The sequence below is a fragment of the Berghia stephanieae genome, chromosome 1, assembly GCF_034508935.2.
Source record: "Berghia stephanieae isolate SIO BIC M18660-M18661 chromosome 1, UCSD_Bste_1.3, whole genome shotgun sequence".
Lineage (NCBI taxonomy): Eukaryota > Metazoa > Mollusca > Gastropoda > Nudibranchia > Aeolidiidae > Berghia > Berghia stephanieae.
The window spans coordinates 108,605,512-108,620,511 of NC_088360.1; the positions used below are offsets into that span (position 1 = coordinate 108,605,512).

The window sequence follows — 15,000 nt, forward strand, 5'->3', positions numbered from 1 at the left end:
AGGATATATCAATGGTCGGCGGATCAAAACTTTGAAGTCTCCATACGAGCTTTGCCCACCATGTTTTTATTTAATTTTGGGCGCCCTTGTTGATCTGAATTCTACATGCGAACTTTGCGCACCGCATTTTAGTTAAATAAAACATGGTGCGCAAAGCTCGTTTGTAGACTTCAGAGGTCTGATCCGCCGACCATCGATATGTTCATTGTACCACAGCAAATGTGGTGATTTCCTTGCAGTTGGTAAGGAGAGGATTAAGAGAGTTGAGTTAATGCGGATTCCATTGTATCCTACTATGAATCCATCAAAGGCCACTGTTGTACGGCTGCTGTTGTTTGGCCATCATCTGGTCCTTTGCGTTCTGGGCATTCCTCAGCATCTGTTCTTGCATGTCTTTCATTTTTTGGGCGTCTCTCTTTCTTGCAAGACTGTACTCTGGATAGGTCAGGTAGCCGTCTTTGTCTCGGTCATCGTTCAGCAGGACATTGTCAATTATTTCTGAATGGTAAACATTAAAAAAATATTTTATATCAATATATCAGTACTGTAACTGGGAGAAAATGAAGAATACGGGGGGGGGGGGGGTGAAGGGGCGTGCTCAAAGAGCTTTACAATGAGTCCCTGGTCAGCAGCAACGCTTAACGTGCAAGACTAAATACATGACGCCTATTCGGCGATATTCAATTTTTTCCCGATAGAGACAACGCTGCTAACGGCTAGGTGCTATGTTTACACCTGAGTACGGTGGGAAAATGTGAGCATTTCCTGGGACTCAATTATGCACTGGTCAGAGAGAGTCTAGAAACCTTGAACCTTACGATCTGATAGCGAGAGTAATGACATAAGGCCTCATAGCCGCACAAGTTACATGGAGGACAGGGAAGAGCAAGGGGGGGGGGGGTGAAGTAAGGTGGTAGTAGTAGTAGTAGTAGTAGTAGTAGTAGTAGTAGTAGTAGTAATAGTAGTAGTAGTAGTAGTAGTAGTAGTAGTAGTAGTAGTAGTAGTAGTAGTAGTAGTAAATAGTAGTAGTAGTAGTAGTAGTAGTAGTAGTAGTAGTAGTAGTAGTAGCAGTAGTAGTAGTAGTAGTAGTAGTAGTAGTAGTAGTAGTAGTAGTAGTAGTAGTAGTTTTAGAAGTACTGACGAAGAAGAAGAAGAAGAAGAAGAAGAAGAAGAAGAAGAAGAAGAAGAAGAAGAAGAAGAAGAAGAAGAAGAAGAAGAAGAAGAAGAAGAAGAAGAAGAAGAAGAAGGAGAAGAAGGAGGAGGAGGAGGGGGGTCTGAGGTTCGAACCCCAGTCGAGGTAGCCTTATTTTTGGGATGTTTTATTTCTCTTGTATTTTTCGTTCTTGCTTTGCCTGGCAACTTTCATACACACTTGTTCAGATCTTTATCTGGTAGTCTAACGCTATATAAACCGGATACATTCCGGCTCAATGGGCCCTATAGGCTCTATCGGGTTACTTTTCTAAGGGCACATAAAATTAAATCAGACCTGCCAACCTGAAAATATAAAACTTTGTAGTTTTTAGAAGATCAGAGTTGTTTTTAAAAACACAGAAAATGTAATGTTAATCAAATAGCAGATACTGTCTTCTTTAATAAAACGGCAGTGTAGTCGTTGTAGTCAACTTTACAGGTTAATAATTTGCCCCCACAATGATTCAATATCACTCTAAGATCCTTATACTCGTAATTATGCACTTTGGTTTCATCTTTTATTTCCATGGCTCAGAAATGCTCATGAAGTTCTGAAATTGGATCCAAAATTTCGTACTTTTCTACGAATTTTTCGTGTAGTACTAGGCAGGCCTGATAAATACGTAATAAACAATGTTCATTCTAAAAAAGAAACTGATGACTTACGGACATAATTATTCATCATTTCGTGCACCCTCCCGTTCCTCATGTTCTCCACCTCCACAGCCGTCTTTCCGTTGATCTCATGGGGGGCAAAATCCATCGGCGGGATCATGTGACTCAAGGCCTTCAGGAGTTCAAGGCCGTCTAGCATGTTGTCGTTGTTGGTGTCGTGAAGCCTAGTAAAAAGAAATTATTATCATACATACATACATACATACATACATACATACATACATACATACATACATACATACATACATACATACATTTGATTAAATGCAGATGTTAGTTTGTTTGTTTTTAAGGGTTATACGGCGCTTGCAACACATTTAGGTCATATCAGCGCCAATAAAAAGGAAGAAAATTGGATAGTGAAAAGATTCTAGATGTACAATAACAAAGGACTTGAGGAATAAAGTAAGACAAAGGGGAGTGGTTCAAATAGGGAACAGATGCAGATTCCAAGAGAACACTATGTGTGCTTAGTTTGAGAACACCTAAATGTCTCACCCGTACACCAGCACAAGAACCCACAAAGAGGAATACACTCAAATGCTTACATTATACATTCAAACTAACAAACATAATAATACATAACAGAGAGATGATTTACAAGGAAAAAAATATCATCTCCCAAAACAATAACCATGCATTTGACTGTTTCCCTCCCAGCCAAGCACTACGGCCAGGTCCAGGGCAAAACCAAGTAATCTCATTCCTAGACAAAGGCAGAAAGCAAATTGGAAAACATAATATATAGGGGGATAGAAGACATAGTAAGCGCCTCCCTGTCCACTATTGGAGGCCAGGAACCCCACCCAGTAAATGCAGATCTGCCAATTTGAAAATTTAAAAATTCGCAGGTTTTTAAAAACAAAAATAGTAGTCCCTGTAGTTAACGTTGGGGATCCCATTAGCCCAGTTGGTAGAGCACTCGTTCCACAAGCAAAGGAACCTCGATTGATCCCAGGTTCAGTCAAGATATTTTCCTGACACCCCCCCCCCTTTTATTGGGTGGCTGGGTCTGATACTTTTCGATGGACGAACGCGGAAAGGCTAGTCCATCAAACAGACGTCTGGTGGTCTGTTGTCAACAGGAATTCTCCAAAGTGAACCGTTGGGTGTTAATAATATCACCCAAAGAATAAAAAAAAGTGAAAGTGCCTGAAGCAAGTATGGAACCCATCCTCCTGAGTCACAGTGCAATGTCTTAACCGATCGGTCAACCCCCCACCCCTCCCCCTTCCCTCTATCCCTTTAGACAATAGGTCACATGTATACTAATTCAACAATTATTATTATTATTATTATTATTATTATTATTATTATTATTATTATTATTATTATTATTATTATTATATTATTATTATTATATTATTATATTATTATTATTATTATTATTATTATTATTATTATTATTATTATTATTATTATTATTATTATTATTATTATTATTATAATTAATGTTATTATTATGCCTAATATTGAATAACCGTCGTTTAAAGCTCACCGGAAGTAATGGAACTCCATCTCGGCTGGTGACATCGGCTTTTCGGCGTTTATGTCCCCTTGCTGCATGTGTTGTCTCATATGGCTATGGAACAGTGGAATCAATTAATATAGAAGTACTGCATGAATGAGTTAACTGCATGGTAAGGCCCGGATATTCATCAGGAGAATACTTTAAACTATCGATTAACGAATACAAAACCCTATTAAACATGAGCTGGTATATAGCGCAATTTCCACTAAACATGCTCAAATCAATTTACAAGGGATCCCTAGACAACAGCAACACTTAACATATAGGAAAAGATATTGCGCTTGTTAGGCGATATTACAATTCTTTTTCAAGACAGACACAACGTTGTTAACGGCCAGGTACTCATTTTACACATGAGCACGGTGAGAGAATGTGAATAAAGAGCCTTTTCCAAGAACACAACTATACGACGCTCAGAGCGGGACTCAAACCCAGGACCTTCTGATCCGAAGGCGAGTGTCATTCCACATGACCACATACCTTGATGAGGTCTTATGTCTTTATTTTTAATAATAATTTGCCATGCTGCGGCAATTTTTCAACATTAAATACCTACATTGATGGTAAGCAAAACAAGAAGTTCAGTTGCTTAGCTGATTGAAAAGGAGATTCAACGTATTTAATGGTGATAGTGCGCGGTATTTACAGCCCGCAATAGACACCTATAATCACGCCTCTCGGACAGTCGTCATAATGTAAACAATGGCAGTAATTGGTAAACATAGCAAACTATAGATAGTATGAAGTTGACGTCACTCAGGACTTTGTTATTGATTTTTGCCATCCGCGTTTATGAGAAATTCTCACTAAACTGTATTAACCAGAATAACGTTAAGGTTACACATAGTTTTGTGTGTTGGTCCCTTATACTTCCGGATGGCAATGCTGTGAGCTTCTTAGCCAAGCGCACACTATCTATACAGGCTTTACTATCGATGTTTTGTGTCTAAGTAAAATACCCACTGTCAACTCAACCATTTGATCAAAAGAAGATTTAAAATATGATTGAGGAAATCGTGTGATAACGAGTCACCTATAACAACAATAACAATGATCAGAGAGAGGTCGAATTCATTCACGTTAATGTTTATTAATAACCGACTATGTTTGTCCGACCACGTTTGAAGGTGTGTCACAAATTCCATGCTTTGATTGATCAAAAATTTACTGGTCAATTGGACCAAACAAAAAACAAAAAAATAATTGTTGGGAGGGTTTATCCTATCCAATTTCAAGGGAAACAATCTTTCAATTCTTAATGAGTGATGAATAAAAGTCCAGTAGCCTCCCCTGATGATGAAACGTGTGTGCGTGACTTTTCATCGCAGTCTTGTAATTTTGGTAGCCATTTTTTTTTTTTCATTATTCTTTTTTTTTTAATGGTTCTTCCTTTCAGGGGAGGGGTGGGGGTAGGGTGGGGGGGGGGGGGCAAGTAAGGGTGGCCAGTAGAATAATTTATTTTAACTGGACCAAGACTGAGTTGTTTCTATTAAAACCAGACTTTGATTAATTGGCTCATATAAAAGGGGGGGGGGGGGGGCAGTTCGAAAAGATTTTCTTAAACGAGATATTATCTTAAGCCAGTTTGTCTTATTTGAACTACTCTGCTATAGATAGTATGCCCTTGGGGAAGCAGCTCGTAACATTGCCATCCGGAAGTATAACGGACCAACACACAAAACTATGTGTAACCTTAAACGTTTATAGTCTAGTTGATATAGTTGAGTGAGAATTACTCAGAACGTTTTACTTTGAAGTCCTGATAAGTCAGATAGCTGAGCACTCAATTGAGCACGTTTAGTGGATATTGCGCTATATAAAAGCCCAAGCTCAAACTGCAAAGATTCAATGGAATTATACAAAACGGGCTTTTATTGACGTTTCAAGGTATTTACCTTATCAAAACAAAACCGGAAATGTCAACAAAGATCTGTTTTGAGTTATTTATAGGGATGAAAAGTCCTGACGTCACCCCTTCTATTTTTCCGGTTCCAAAATCCTTAGAAGTGTTTATGTAACCAGTCCTTCGGAGGACTAATAATAATGATTAGGTGACATATTGAACCATAAGGGTGGCATAACTATGTATTTTCGTTTCATGTCCGGTCCTACATGTTAAATGTTGCTGTTGACCAGGGACCCCTTGTAAAGCGCTTTGAGCACGTATAGTGGATATTGCGCTATATAAAGCTCAGTTTTTTTGTTTGTTGTTTTTTATTTGGGGGGGGGGGGGGGTTCAGGATGCATAGGCAGAGTCATAGGATTATTAAACGGGACGTAAAAGAGAGAGGATGAATGATCTTTGTTGACGACCAGAATATATTATTTAGACTAGAATATAAGATCCAATCACCCTGAACACAGAAGATCGATAACAAAAGGTATGTAGCCAGTCCTTCAGAATAGTTTGTTTGGGTTTTTTTGGTTTTTTTTTTTTTTTTAATAATATTTTTTTTAATTTCTATTTCGTCCCATTGGGGAAATTTGTCTCTAGGGTCTATTCCAAAAGACTGGAATAACCCAGGCGTCAGCCGCAATGCAGCGCCACAAATTGAGATTTGGAACCTTTTTTTTTTTTGACATCGCACTTTTGTTCTCTATTGAGTTTTTACACATCTTTATATTATTCGTTTTCATAAACTTACTCAGCATCTCCTACGATGTTTGGGTCTGAAAAACTTGTGGGTTGACCATGATTCATGGCATGGCCTCCGTGAGCTCGCGTTTCTATGACAACCAATGCCATAACAATGTATAAATAGCACCCAACAGCAGCCATCATCGTGTCAAGTTTTTCCACTGTGCTGCTGGAAAGAGAAGTTTCAAGTTTCAAGTTAAATAAATAGCCGACGTGTTCCTTGTGTTCTAAAATTATTTTACAGGGCATTTTATGATTGATGTTTTTGTTTAAATATGTACATAATATGTACATATTATGTGTGGGCCTGTGTGTATATTGTGTGTGTGTGTGTGTGTGTTTGTGGGGGGGGGTGTGAGGGGTATTGGGATGGTTATGCGTTTGGGTTAATTGTCAAGCGCTGCAGAGCACTTTTGAGTTGTAATGGACAACACTTTGCGTTGGTTTGAAAGAATTTACCACAAAAATGAGTCCAGAACAAATTAGGTAATCAGACCTACAAAGAAATGCACGTTAGCTTTAGCCAATAATATACAAAATTTGATGGCAATAAACATGACAGGGAAAAAGAATGAGAAAAAGAATGAGATGATTTGGTAAATGGAACCAAGAAAACACGATGGTATTACCGAGAATAGTAATCTTTCCTTCAGGGCCATGAGGCCCATGGAGCCAGAGTTTATCCCGGTTTTTATAGCGTGAAACGGACTATAGCAATTGCTTGCTATCCTTTGTACAGCAGGACGCTAGTCTACCGCAAAGTACTTTCCGCCAGATCATAAGGAATTTACACATATAATGCGGCTATGTGGTCTTATGGTTTGACACTCGCTCTGGGATCGTAATGTCCTGAGTTCGAGCCTCGCTCGGCGCAAAGTTGAGTCATTTGAAAAGGCTCTTTATTCACATTCTCTCACCGTACTTAGGTGTAAAATGAGTACCTGGCCTTTAACAGCGTTGTCTATGTCGGGAAAAAAATGTAATATCGCCTAACAGGAGTCATGTCTCGTTCTCGTTACATGTTCCTGTTGGTCAGGGACCCCTTGTAAAGCGCTTTGGGCACTATATTATATAAATCAGACTATAAACGTTTAAGATTACACTTATATTTTGTGTTGAGAGGTTCGTTATATCCTGCTGGCGGATGTTGTGAGTATTTTACCTAAACTCATAGCATTTATACATTCTTAACTCATTCAACCCTAACACCGACTATATCCCCATGCCATTAATTTATTACATTTTTCTGAGACAAATTATAGGCGTAGTATCAAAGCTAATGTTGTTTTCATTTTTTAATGTTAATGGTAGTTGAATAATACTATCTATTTCCATGCTCATTTGTAATGCATTTTTTCTAATAATTTTGAAAAGTAGCAAAAATGTCTAGGATTGAGTGAGTTAAAGCAAATGTAGTGTACTTGAGGCTCGAAGAATATGTAACAATTGTAAAAGTGAATGGAAGCCTCAATTTAATTCACGAAAACATATGATGGGAACGTTTCGTGTTTATCCTTCTTATCAACAACATATTATGATGAGTGCAACACTGAGTGAGGTGAATTTAGACGAGTGAGGATTTGAAGAGGAAGATGGGCAGAAAACAAGGACACGTGGAAGAATGTAACAGGTCTTTCGTATGTGTATATAGATAGTATGTGCTCGGCTAAGAAGCTCACAACATTGCCATCCGGAAGTATAACGGACCAACACACAAAACTGTGTGTAACATCGAACGTTTATAGTCTGGTTAATACAGTTTAGTGAGAATTACTCATAAACGCGGATGGCAAAAACCAATAACAAAGTGACCTGTGTGACGTCGTCTTCGATCTATCTATATCTCGGTTTATTGTGTAGATTGAATGGATGCTTCAATACAACGAACGAAAACATATCGTGTGAACGTTTCGGGTTTCCCCTTGCGAACAAAATGCGATGAGTTAAACACTAAAGACGAAGGAGAGATGAGAGGATGGAGTTGATAAGGTATTTAGTGCTCCATTCATCGTGTTTTGTTGACAAAGGGGAAACCCAGCATTAACCCTCTCCTTACCAGTTATTTTCATAATTTTATCCGAGACGTCATACTCGACCAACACACAAAAATAGATTTTTCAAACAGATTAGCAACGAGTATATTCTATATTTTGTTCAGAAAAATGACCTCTTCAAACAAAGTGTCGAGTTTTTATGGCTACAACTATAACGAAATGAAATCAGAATAAGAAAATTGTTGGGTGCATAGTAACAAATGTGACGATTTGCATATGGGTGGTAAGGAGAGGGTTAAAAATAATTATTTATTTTTTTTTAATGACGCAAACTATTGTCCATTACAACTAGAACTATCTATGTTAATCCGGGCTCATAAGTGGGTTCGGATGCCAGAACTGCCTATATGTATACGTCGATATGTTACGATTCCGATGCGAAGACTAACACTATTATTATAGTAACAGTTGTATTATAGTAACACTATTATTATAGTAACAGTTTTATTATAGTAACACTATTATTGTAGTAACAGTTTTATTATAGTAACAATATTATTATAGTAACAGTTTTATTATGGTAACAGTTTTATTATAGCAACACTATTATTATAGTAACAGTTTTATTATAGTAACACTATTATTATATTAACACTATTATTTTAGTAACAGTTTTATTATAGTAACACTATTATTATATTAACACTATTATTTTAGTAACAGTTTTATTATAGTAACACTATTATTATAGTAACAGTTTTATTATAGTAACACTATTATTATAGTAACAGTTTTATTATAGTAACAGTTTTATTATAGTAACACTATTATTATAGTAACAGTTTTATTATAGTAACACTATTATTATAGTAACAGTTTTATTATAGTAACACTATTATTATATTAACACTATTATTTTAGTAACAGTTTTATTATAGTAACACTATTATTATAGTAACAGTTTTATTATAGTAACACTATTATTATATTAACACTATTATTTTAGTAACAGTTTTATTATAGTAACACTATTATTATATTAACACTATTATTTTAGTAACAGTTTTATTATAGTAACACTATTATTATAGTAACAGTTTTATTATAGTAACACTATTATTGTAGTAACAGTTTTATTATAGTAACAATATTATTATAGTAACACTATTATTATAGTAACAGTTTTATTATAGTAACACTATTATTATAGTAACAGTTTTATTATAGTAACAGTTTTATTATAGTAACACTATTATTATAGTAACCGTTTTTATCATAGTAACAGTTTTATTATAGTAACACTATTATTATAGTAACAGTTTTATTATAGTAACAGTTTTATTATAGTAACACTATTATTTTAGTAACAGTTTTATTATAGTAACACTATTATTATAGTAACAGTTTTATTATAGTAACACTATTATTATAGTAACAGTTTTATTATCGTAACACTATTATTATAGTAACAGTTTTATTATAGTAACACTATTATTATAGTAACATTATTATTATAGTAAAAGTTTTATTATAGTAACAGTTTTATTATAGTAACACTATTATTATAGTAAACAGTTTTATTATAGTAACAGTTTTATTATAGTAACACTATTATTTTAGTAACAGTTTCATTATAGTAACAGTTTTATTATTAACACTATTATTATAGTAACAGTTTTATTATAGTAACACTATTATTTTAGGTAACAGTTTTATTATATGTAACACTATTATTTTGGTAACAGTTTTATTATAGTAACACTATTATTTTAGTAACAGTTTATTATATACACTATTATTATAGTAACAGTTTTATTATCGTAACACTATTATTATAGTAACAGTTTTATTATCGTAACACTATTATTTTAGTAACAGTTTTATTATCGTAACACTATTATTTTAGTAACAGTTTTATTATAGTAACACTATTATTTTAGTAACAGTTTTATTATAGTAACAGTATTTATTATTAGTAACAGTTTATTATAGTAACAATTATTTAATTTTATAGTAACACTATTATTTATAGTAACAGTTTTATTATAGTAACTATTTTTAGTAACATTTATTATAGTAAACTTTATTATAGTAACAGTTTTATTATAGTAACACTATTATTATAGTAACAGTTTTATTATGTAACACTATTATTATTATTATAGTAACAGTTTTATTATAGTAACACTATTATTATTATTATAGTAACATGTTTTTATTATAGTAACACTATTATTATTATTATAGTAACAGTTTTATTATAGTAACAGTTTTATTATAGTAACACTATTATTATAGTAACAGTTTTATTATAGTAACACTATTATTATAGTAACAGTTTTATTATAGTAACACTATTATTGATAGTAACAGTTTTATTATATGTAACACTATTATTATAGTAACAGTTTTATTATAGTAACACTATTATTATAGTAACAGTTTTATTATAGTAACACTTATTAATTTTTATAGTAACATTTTATTTTTTAGTAACACTATTATTATAGTAACAGTTTTATTATCGTAACACTATTATTTTATTATAGTAACACAGTCTATTATTTATATTAACACTATTATTTTAGTAACAGTTTTATTATAGTAACACTATTATTATATTAACACTATTATTTTAGTAACCGTTTTATTATAGTTACACTATTATTATATTAACACTATTATTATAGTTATAACTAACACCAATACACTGATAAAACGAACTATTTTGAATAGCATAACTTACACAGATACGGATAGTCACAGTATGCCGACTGTATTTATAATCCAAATATGAACTCTTCCCTTAAAAAATAAATAAATAAATAAAATTGAAATAATTATAATAATAATATTATTAGAATGTAGACGTGTTCATGTGAGATAGAGATAAAGAGAAGACGGCCAACAGTCAACACCACCAGCTACAAACATAGTGTCAAAGTCAATACACACCAAACCAAGGTATAGTACACGCACTGAAGACTGAAGACCAGTTATATTCTTCCACGTGTCATTTTTTTTCTCTTTCTGCCCATCTTCCTCTTCAAATCCTTATCCATCTTATTTCACCTCACCCCCCCCCCCCCAAGGCCCTACTCCGTTACCTGGTTATTTATAATTCATTCATTCATCATCATAATACGACGTCACGATCACAGAGTTAGTTCAGCCTCCTTTCTGTCCAATCTACACTTTATAATATTGGGGTATTTATTTGTTGGGATGATCCTTGTTAATATTATCTTAAGAATATTAAAAATACTAAATTTCAATTCTAAGGCGTCATGAATAATACTAAAATATATGTATAAAAATAACAGTTCTTGAAAATAGATAATTATGCGAGAATGTGTGCTCTGATATTTACACAAGGTCTGCCATAGCCTTTCTGAATGAACACTGACATTAATTTGGTTCCCATTCCCATCGCAATAAACTGTGTCACCTGCCTTCAGTTTAGTCGAAATGCAGGCGAGTTGGGACGATTTTAAAATTGTGGTTCGGTGACTCGACGTTAATGGGTGACGATGATCGTGGATAATTAATTATTCTGGTTCCGACGTTGTTAGGCACTTATCACAAATTATCCCACTCAACTCAGGTGTGAATCAGTACCTGGCTTTAGGTAATGACAGATATTGTAAGACTTCTTCGACTCAAAAAGTTAATAAGTCGGGATGGTACAGATGTTGAAAATTGAATTTACAGAAATATCAGACTTGTTGAGTTTGTATGTTTTATTCAGGAGAATGGATACCGTACTTTAGGGTGCTGATGCCAACAATTTATATTTTTGAAATGTTTTAACATTAAATTCACCGTTGAAGCATCTGGTTCGTTCCCATATAATACCGTTTTGAGACGATGGGTCACATGTGCAAAATACACTTACCTGTTACTGTATGAATTGGAAAAAAATTATTCCGAATGACCTGCTTAGGTAATAAATGAAACCTTGTAAGACGCTTTGAGTATGGTAAACCAATGGAAAGGCGCAATACAAATTAATGTTCATACGTCATATTATCTGGACCATTATAAACTTCTTGTAAAGATTTTAAACAATATTGTAAGTATCAAACGAAACAAAATTGTTACAAATAAATCAAATATTTTCACTTTATGATAATATGGAATCAAGTAAGTTTATAACAAATCAAGACTATTTTCCATATTCTTTTTAGCTTTATGTTGCATGCATGCTTCACAAAAATGACGCCACATCTGACAGTGGCCTTCGTAAAGTTATGGCCTGACACTGACCAAAAAATGACGTCAAAATGCCAGTCTTTGGCCACAAAAGAAAACAAATCGTGAGTTGTATTTAATAGTTCAACCAATGGGACCACTTGTTTACATGAGTTCTACAAAAGACAACTCACTAGGCGGTGCAAAAACCAAATAATGCAATCAACATGAATGGATTTCGTTTCGCTTATTGTGTAAGTTTTTGATTTTTATTTCTGCTATTTTACCCCGCCGACCCGCAGCTGAGCGTAGCTTTCGTAAACTAAACGTGCTCAATGCGCTTTACAAGGGGTCCCTGATCAACAGCAACATTTAACATTTAGGCCTGACACAAGGACCGTAGCCATTATAAACTTTATAGCCATACACTTACCAAAAAATGACGTCAAAAGACAAGTCTTTGACGACAAAAGAAAGCAACTCGTGAGTTGTATTAAATAGCTCAACCAATGGGATCACTTATTTCCTTGAGCTCTTCTAACTAGACGCTGCACAAAACTAAAAATGTCGTCAAAATATATATATTTTTTAATGAGATTTTATATAGCGCAATATCCACTAAACGTGCTCAATGCGCTTTACAAGGGGTCCCTGATCAACAGCTTCATTTAACATTTAGGACGGGACATGACGCCTGTTAGGCGAAACTACAATTTTTTGTCGACAGAGACACGCTGTTAACGTTCAGGTATCATTTTACACCGGAGTACGGTGAGAGAATGTGAGTAAAGAGCCTTCTTCAAGGACTCAACTATGCGCCGAGCGAGGCTCGAACCCAGGACCTTCCGATCCGAAAGCGAGTGTCATACCACTAGACCACATAGCCGCACAAAAAGTCCAGTGGGTCCTCGCATGGCCATCGTTAACTAATAGCCTGACACCAGGACCCACTTGGACTTATCTTTAGTGCAGCCCCAAATAATTTGTCGTTAGTGGTGCTCAAGGAAACAAGTGGTCCCATTGGTTGAACTATTATATTACAATAAATATTGGAGAAAGGGTCGGAATCACTTGTTTCCTTGATGTCTTCTAGTGACAACTCACTAGACGCTGCACAAACCTAAAATATGACCTCAAACTATGTCTTAGAGGTTCTAGTGTCAGGCTATAAGATAAGGATGGCTACGCTAGGACCCACTAGGGCGTATCTTTTGATGTCATATTTAGTGAAGCCCCAAGTGATTTGTCGTTATTGGTGCTCAAAGAAAGAAGTGAACTATTGAACTATTATTTTATTTAAAATATTGGATAAAGGGTCGGATGGACACAAAAAAGGACTATAATTATTGTTGTAATTCGTCGAGTTATTATATATAGATAGTATGGGCTTGGCTAAGAAGCTCAAAACATTGCCATCCGGAAGTATAACGGACCAGGACATAAAACTTTGTGTAACCATGAAATTTTATAGTCTGGTTCATACAGTTCAGTGAGAAGTACTCATAAACGTGGATGACAAAAAACAATAAGAAAGAAAAAAGTGACGTCATCTTCATTCTATCTATAATACAAAAGTAATATTTAACCAGCTAGGTTGTAACAAGACTTTCAAATTACAGGTGAAATTCCCGCTGACCATTCTACGCCGTGAATGATGGATGACATTGTGTCAAAGGGAGAGTGAGGCAAAAGATTGGTCGCCTAAGTGGCCAGAGGCGTAGCCTTCGCTTGCGGCCAGTGTCCAGTAGTTAAAAAGTAACGACAGCGTGTCTTCCGTTCAGTTAACTGCCGTACTATGGAAAGGCATGAATAATTATTTAAAATTTGGCCAGAAAAATACCGTCCTTCAACATTTAAATATCGATCGATTTAAACGAATCTCGTCTTGGCAAAAACTCTCAAACCTGGAATTCTTTCAAAACCTTGAGAGGTCCCGGGTTTGAGAGTTTTTACCACGGTGAGGGTCGTTTAAATCGAACGATATTTGAAGGAGGACTTTTCTGGCCAAATATTAAAATTCGTGTCTTTCATGAGTAAACGGCAGTTAACTGGTTAAAAGTGGCAACCGTGTGTCTTTCGTTACATTCTGCATACTGTATCCCCCTCCGAAAATATGTCCCATAACATTTAATATTGTGCCGCTATGTGGTCTTGTGGTATGATATTCAATTTCTGATCGGAAGTTCCTGGGTTCGAGCCCCGCTTGGCGCATAGTGAGTCCTTGGAAAAGGCTCTTTACTCATATTCTCTCACCATACTCAGGTGTAAAATGAGTACCTGGATGTTAACAGCATTGTCTCAATCGGAAAAACCCTGTAATATCGCCTAACAGGTGTCATGTCTCGTTTTATATTTTGTATTGCTGTTGGTCAGGGACACTTTGTAAATCGCTTTGAGCACGTTTAGTGGAAATTGCGCTATAGAAAGAACACAAATATGGTGGTGTATTCCGCGATTTGTGACTTTTAACGCTCTCCTTACAAACCGTAGGAAAATCATCACATAAGTTACGATAGAACTAACAATTTTCTCACTAAATTGAATTGAGCTTTTGTATAGCGCAATATCCACTAAACGAGCTCAAAGCACTACACAAGGGGTATCTGGTGAACAGCAACATTTGACCTGTAGGACGGGACATGACGCATGTTAGACGATATTATAATTGTTCTGGACAGAGACAACGCTGTTAACAGCAAGGTACTCATTTTATACCTGAATACGGTGAGAGAATGTGAGTAAAGAGCATTTTCCAGGCACTCAGCTATGCGCCTAGC

At 35.1% G+C, this 15,000-nt stretch overlaps 1 protein-coding gene across 8 annotated transcripts in view; it reads right to left on the reverse strand.

Annotated features, from left to right (window-relative positions):
• Nucleotides 1-15,000, reverse strand: part of LOC144962695 (multiple coagulation factor deficiency protein 2 homolog) — a 23,559-nt gene that overhangs the window by 933 nt on the left and 7,626 nt on the right. Inside the window, exons 1-5 of one of the 8 annotated variants that reach the window (XM_078895850.1) lie at nucleotides 11,140-11,427; nucleotides 6,046-6,204; nucleotides 3,368-3,451; nucleotides 1,861-2,033; nucleotides 1-498 (exon numbers count right to left, since the gene is read on the reverse strand). The exon at nucleotides 1-498 is cut by the window's left edge and continues 933 nt beyond it. In XM_078895850.1, coding sequence (XP_078751976.1) covers nucleotides 305-498; nucleotides 1,861-2,033; nucleotides 3,368-3,451; nucleotides 6,046-6,182 — 588 coding nt within the window. In that variant the 5' untranslated portion in view covers nucleotides 6,183-6,204; nucleotides 11,140-11,427 and the 3' untranslated portion in view covers nucleotides 1-304. The other 7 variants (XM_078895847.1, XM_078895845.1, XM_078895849.1 and 4 more) reach the window with 7 other exon arrangements.